At 32.3% G+C, this 7,504-nt stretch overlaps 1 protein-coding gene across 1 annotated transcript; it reads right to left on the bottom strand.

The window, feature by feature from the left end:
• Positions 1-2,480: 2,480 nt before the first annotated feature.
• Positions 2,481-6,461, bottom strand: LOC107443897 (sulfotransferase 1E1; the record flags this gene model as incomplete). The annotated part of the gene is given in 2 exon segments (XM_016057908.3): positions 2,481-3,051; positions 6,207-6,461. Coding segments are annotated over 2 exon segments (745 nt in total), but the record flags the coding sequence as incomplete, so codon positions are not given.
• Positions 6,462-7,504: the final 1,043 nt, after the last annotated feature.

The raw sequence follows: 7,504 nt of genomic DNA, 5'->3' as shown, positions 1-7,504 counted from the left end.
CCTAGTGTTTATATTATTGTATTTATTAATTATATGAATATGTCATGTATTTATATATATATATAAAATATTTAAAAAAACATACTCAAAAATTTTTAAAAAAAATTAAAAAGCCGGAAAATAAAATACTGAGAATAATAATCTTGGCATCAGTTGACATGATTACATCTGCAAAAGAAGAGTGCTTTCTAATATTGTATTAATATGGCCAAAGCATTGACTTTCTTTACGCTATATTAATGCAATTTATTAACAATTTTTGCAATATATGTGCGACTCCTTGTTATACATAACGTATTTACACCCTTGTGCAAATTAATTGAAACAAACTCAATAAATTCAGAAAACTAAGAAAAAATGCTATTTTATTTAAATTTTTACAAACTCAAGAATTTTTAGTACGTAATATGATCTCCACGACACTTTAATAACATTTGGACATGATTCGGCATGGATTCCGCTATTTTTTACAGTCATTTATAATGTTTGTGTCCTTGTACCACACATGAATTAACGCCGTGATTAGCTTCTCCGTAGTTGTACAGTCCATATTTAATGGGCGATTCTTGTATATGGCCCCGAGATTCTCAATTGGGTTGATATCCGGAGAGTTCCCTGGCCATTCCAATGTCTCAATTTGATTCTCAGACATGAATTTCTTGACAATTTTGGACGTATGGCAAGGAGCTAAATCCTGTTGAAAAATCCCTGTTCCATCAGGGTATCGTTTCTTCAACTCTGGAACAACTTTTTTTACCCAGAATAGTAATGTACTGCTCAGAACGCATCATACCGTCAATAGGCTGCAAAGGTCCAACCCCATTGTAACCGAAAAAACCCCGAAACATCTTCTTTAAAAAAACACGAAAAAAAAAAGTTTGCTTCAATTAATTTGCACAAGGGTGTAGATTCATACAAATCCCTCATTTCAAAAAACATCTGCAGCTTCTGGATATAAACTAATTTCTGATTTGAAATCCCGATTAAGGCAACAAGTACTTGTATAATTTCAAAATCTCCGTGTAATTGAAAAAAATTTTTTAATTTGTTTTTTTGTTATGATACTTCATAAACAATACCTTCAATCTGTTCAAAACAACCTAACGATGAATATGTCTATGTTGGCAACGGATTTTTGTATTCTAATTTTGTAAAAAAAAATTTGCGTGTAAAATTATTAAGAATAGGTTTAAAGATAAATTATATCACTCTGCAGTTTTAATTAAACGTTTAATTATTCATTATTTTCCTCATATATTATAACAAAATGTGTTTATAATCGTTAATAGTTTCACTTGCAATCAATCACCTGTGCTTTTTTAGTTTAGCTAATATTGAGGGAAACAAATTTAGAAAGCAAATAAGAGAATGGTATTTTGCAAGTTAACAATTTGATACCCCAAGTTAAATTTCCTTTGATAAAATCCCCTTTACGAGTTAAAAGTTTGAGAAAATAAATGTTGAAATGCTTCTAAAGCTCTGTAGAAATACTTTTTTTGAAAAAATGCGTGTCTTAAAGGAATAAATATGGTTTACAGGCTAAATTTAAGGAAGCCACAAGAACATATAAGTTTCAAATTCATTCGAAGATAATGGCGCAGTTCGAAGCTAAAATCATTAGGTTACATCGCATATTACGATATTTTACTGTTATTGACAAAAAAAGCACGAGCGTTAAATAACATCGTTAAACAACGTTAACAATTTTAATAAGGTAGCTGCTCTAAGAACAGATATTTTATGCTGAGTCAGAAATGTAAATAGAGTTTTTTGATAACAAACCAAAACTGCCATCAGCTGTTTTGACAAACCAAAACTGCCATTCGCTGTTTTGACAAACCAAAACTGCCATCAGCTGTTTTGACAAACCAAAAATGCCATTCGCTGTATTGACAAACCAAAACTGCCAAAACCGATGATTGCCGGTTGGGTGGCCGATCAAAAAACCAATGGTTGCGGGTTCGACTCCCGCTCAGGGCATGGATATTTTCCCCTATCTGATGTACTCTGTTGTGTGATATGTGAATGTGGTCCCCCTTTGATTGAATGGGTATTTGTAGCAGTGTGGCAACGGTAAAGTTCTTCGCCTCAGTGACTCAAGTTTGTAGATGCCCGTCGGGTAACGTTAAATGAGCAACAATTTCAGCGTCTTCCGAAGTGAAAAACGAATAAGTTACGGTTAGGAAAAATTGGAATTTTAATTTGCGCTCAATACTAATTTCATTTATAGTTTATTAAAGACTCTCTAGAAATTCCGAACCCAAGATTTCAAATCTTCATTATTGACTGAGAGGTTTTAACGCCTTCGTTGAGAACCCAAATAATAGGTTTACGTTGCATTTCTGTTCACAAAAGTACACGCTCCATTTTGCAGTGATGCTAAATGTGCCATTTTTACAGAAAGTGGTAAGGAAATAGGTAATAGTGGTAAGGAGTGGTATACCCATAAATGTATACATAATATCTTAAGATGCAACGAGTAAAGAGTGATTAAACTTTTAATAATCTCATATTACATATTAAACTGCTCCTTCATAAATAAAATATTGATATTGCATTTTTCACATGTATTTCGTAAAGAAATGAGATAAGTCAGTGCCTTTAGCCATCTTTTCAAATTTTTCATCGATTCGTCGACTTTGATCTTCTGAAAAATAGTTTTTCCAATCACCAATGACACCTTTTCTTACAAGCTCGCGCATAAGCTTAAACCTTTCTGACGAATTTACGTTAGGTCCACTTCTTTTATCACTAACCGCAGGTTTAAGAGAATCATTCTCAACCACTAAATGTTCTTTTATGGTATTATGCCCGGATGAGTTTGCCAATTCTTCTACATTCATTTTTGCTTTTACCTCTGATTGTTTCGTCACAAATTCTTTGGCTGCTTTTACACTACTGTATTGTTTGATGTTCTCCAAGATTTCTGGGTTCTCTCTTATAGGTTGGGCATATTTCTCATCATCAATAAAAGACGCCATTTTCAAGATGGCAGCATCAATGTCTTCTTTTAATTCCTCATAAGTTACAAATAAAACATTTGGATTGTTTCTGGAAATAAAATAAAGAAATAATGTATTAGTTTTAATATTGTTAGTTAGTAAAAAAATACAAATACTTTGAATGTAACACTACACACTATTTAAATGTTCCTGACATTTTCAAATAGGTTTTAAGTTCACCGACGACTGTGCCTTAAAGTAAGATTCATACAAATGTTACCACGTTTCGCCAACATATTGCCAAATAATTATTGCGATTGCATTGAGAATGGTGAAAAAAATATATAGAAGTTATAAAACGTAAGCGACCTATGCTAGTGGATTTTTCATCATAGACATTGGTTCTAATGTTTTTTCAGATAATGTAAAAGTTTTATTAATATTCTGATAAGGAAGTTTCAAATTACTTTCTTATTAGTTTTCACTTTAGAATTTAAAAGAAAAAACCTTAATTATATAATTTGGAAATATTAAGCATAGTGGTCCATATTAAACTATTAAAAAGTATTTTTTATATTTTTAATTTTGCTACCACTTTTTAAGCTCTTGAGGACCATGCGAACCCTGTTATAGACACAACCACTCGCATTAAACATGCATCAGGTATTAAAACAATAAATTTTGTTTTTTGACCAATATCTGAGAACGACCCATTTGAGTGAATTTCAAACTACTAAAACACAACCGGAGAAAATGCATTCTGACCAGTCAGGCAGCCTTTACGGACATAGCTAGACTTAGTTTATTACAGTTGGTCTATATATTGAAATTTTTGAAGAAAACATGTTTCCAATTCCAATGTTTGTGATCGTAATCGACTTTGGATTGTATATGTTTGATACTGTGTTGAAATTCAATAATTTTAAATAATTTTTCAGGAGTTTTTAAACAGTTTGTTGCTGTTATGTGAAGTATAAACCAGATAATAGTACATTACTATTGGGCTGCGCCCCCTGCTCGCTAACGCTCGATAACCCCCCAAAATTGCTACGCAATCTTATATGGTTCGCTTCGCAAACCAAGCTCGTTTCGCTCGCTATTAACTTATTGCATATGCACAAAATTCTAAGAATTCAAAACAATCATTCAAATCCATATAACAACATTTTTTTTTAAAAAAATTACATCTTTTTAGTAAATACTAAGTCATTAAAATAAATATGAATTCATGTAATTCGTTAAACCTATTAGAAATGTGCTCTAGTATAAAATCTTAAGATAAAATTTCTAAAACTGATATCTTTTAAAAAAGGTTAAAATTTTGGCTATAATTAAGTCTATTAAAAATTGAAATAAGTGAATTGCAATGGAAAAACCTGTGTAAACAAAATGTTATGTTTTTAAAAAATAATAACCATGAACGATTCACAACTTTGTTAAAAACATAAGTATCAGTCTTTGTCTTCTAAACTTTGACGTACAAAAGAAAAACTCTCTGGTTATTTTTAGTTTCCCTTTTTAAAAGCGCTATATGTTGAGCCACCTCATCTAGATTTGGCATATGACATTTTTAGCGGCAATCATTGGTCGATTTTCTAGCCTTGCNAATTCGAACTTGAGATTTATATATATTTGGTATCTCTATACAGGACTGTCTCGGGCAATTGTTAATAATTTGAAATGCAAGTCATAGTTGTTATGATTGAATTATTAAAGAGATTAAAAATAAATAAAAATTAATTGAGTTTTTCTATCACTTTATTTTTAGTTGCCTGTGGGATCCCTGCTTTATGACAAACTATACGTTGCAAAAACTTTTTTTTTTCAAGAACAAACCTCGTTTATCAGTTTTCTGACTATTTTAGCTTTCATAGCATTATTAAGAGAAAGAAAAATATAATCAAGCTACTTTTCTCGGAATCTGTCATGAAAAGCACTTAATACCACTTCATCATTGTTAATATAAAGCCTACGGATTGGAAACAGCATATCTTTACAACAATTAGTTACAATAAAATCTACTTAAGAATATGGTTACTACTTGATACATAACAGTTAAGTTTGTTTTAAGTTTAGCTTTACTATGGGGAGTCGAATCCGGTTCAAGTTATGAATGATGAAAACTTCAACCACCATACGACCTAGGAAGATTTTTAAAATTAGAAAAAACATTGGAATTCTTCTTATTATTTCTAGCGGGAAAAAAACCCCACTAGTTTTTCTGCGAGTTGTGCTTTATATATGCGCAGTTAGGTAAAAAGACAACATTTTTGTCCGGCTTTGGTTACTTCATTTGTAATTGAGCTGAATATTTTAAAATCAATTTTCTAGAATTTAATACAAATTGTTTATTACAAGTTTAAATAGTTTTCAAAGTAGTAATTATGAAACATGACCCTTATTCCCAAGAAAATGCTTTCTTTTACAAACTTGTTCTCTTTAGTGGTAGGCAAGTTTCCACATCTTTATTGTAATGAGAGCTAAGTGTGACGTAACACGTGGAGATGTGCAGATTGTTATGAAAAGTGTCACATAGCACGTGGAGATGTGCAGATTATTATGTAAAGTGTCACGTAGCACGTTGAGATGTGCAGATTATTATGTAAAGTGCCACATAGCACGTGGAAATATAGCAGATTATTTTAAAATTTATCGTGATCACTGGGAAAAGTTGCAGATTACTATAAAGAAAGAATTGTATAGCAGAAGTAGATAGGTAGGTACATCATTTACGTCGCACTAGAGCTGCACAATGGGCTAATGGCTGCGGTCTGGGAAACATCCCTGAGGATGATCCGAAGACATGCCATCGCAATTTTGATGATGATTCCTCTGTTTCAGTATCCCGACGTTCTGCGTGTGAAGTCGATTACTTTATGGTAAAACAGTTTAACTAGGACCGATACCGCGCACCCAGGGTCACTACGCAGGCTGATCAAAGTGGTCACCCACCCGCTTACTCACTGCAGCCAGTGATGCTTGACTTCGGTGTTCTACTGGGAACCATGTCTTTACGATCAGTCCACTGCGGAACCGCACATAGTAGAGCAAGCTTCTTACAAGCTATAAATACAGTAGTCTACTGGTCATGAGTTCGAGAACTGATATAGTATTACTGCTTTCTTTTTAACTCGACAACAATGGTCAAATAATAATGTTTTTGACTAAAGAATGTTCAGATTTGCTGGAATAATAAAAACAATATTTTCCGATCTGTGGAAACTTAATAACTAGCAGGATAACAAGTGAACATTTTATACAAACCTCTGAGAGTACCAGGACAGCACGTGGTCAAAATAATCTCCGAAATAGACGGTCTCCGGTAATCCTGTCATGAAATGTTCAAAAAACTGGTCAAAAGTCTCTTCGCAGTTATTTCCTGGCATATGCTTGGAGTAAAGGAAATATGACACGCAACAATCTTTGGGATTCCTGGCGACGTAGATGTATTTGGCATCTTTCGACCAAGGTATGAGATGAAATGGCAAATGTGACTTGATTATCCCTGGTTTTGACATAATTTCTATTATTTTTGCTCCTGTGAATAAAAATTTTCATGTTAAAATAATTTGTTGTCTTGAATTCCATATCATTAGAAAAATTTAGCCCTTTTTTTTAGCACTTCCATGTAGTATCCCTCATGTAACACATGCGTCTGTTTTTTGGAAACCTTGTAAATAAAATAATGTAGTATGGAAAAAAACCTGAATCAGGACTAATATATAAGTGAGGTAATTAAGATTAATAAGTGAATAAAGGTTAAGTGAGAGAGAACACAAATATTTTCAAATTTTGACCAATAATTATAAGAGAAAAGAAGTGCTAAAATCTTCTAAAACCGGTTTATAGGAAATTGAAGCATAAAAGCAGTTCAAAACTGAGATCGAAAGTATTGCAGTTTCACTAGACAAATAAACCGGTTTTTGATGAGTTATATCTCTCCTTTTCTTACACAATAACAAAATTCTTCTCTTTCATCCCACAGTAGACATTGATTTGTTTTCCAGACAGTCCAAAAAACGCATAATGTCGGGTAAAATTTTTAATGCAAAAAAGTTTTTAAAGAGTGGTAGCAACTTCAAAAGTAGAACTTCTAGAATTAATGGCATTTTAGCAAAGTTTCTAAAAGTCTCCCCGCGAGATAACTGTAAAAAAAAAGTATTTTATATCAGACTTTGTTATATATATAATACAAAAATTAAATACTTTGGTATTAATAAAAGAATTAAAACTCTTTCGTTTTCATAAAATGTCTTTGTTAAAGAATAAGCGCAGATAGATTCTACTTTGGGAATTCAAGACTGAAAACATACCATTGAAATATAAATAGATTTATATTTCAAAGGAAGAGTTATTCTTAGAATCTTTCCCTCTTTCACTTCCATACTAGGAAGCAGTAAATGATTTTCCTTAATGCATAAGGTTACAAGGAATGTACGAAGTGTGCCTTTTTACCTCAAATCTGTGTTGGTATAAAACGTAGGAACACTAGTTTTGCGTGTCCTTTTCATCATGATGTGATCCTGATAAGCTGTTCCGGAATTGTCAGAAGTCTTGTCCAT

This window comes from Parasteatoda tepidariorum, chromosome 5 (assembly GCF_043381705.1).
Source record: "Parasteatoda tepidariorum isolate YZ-2023 chromosome 5, CAS_Ptep_4.0, whole genome shotgun sequence".
Classification (NCBI taxonomy): domain Eukaryota; kingdom Metazoa; phylum Arthropoda; class Arachnida; order Araneae; family Theridiidae; genus Parasteatoda; species Parasteatoda tepidariorum.
This window is presented reverse-complemented; position numbering and strand designations above follow the sequence as displayed.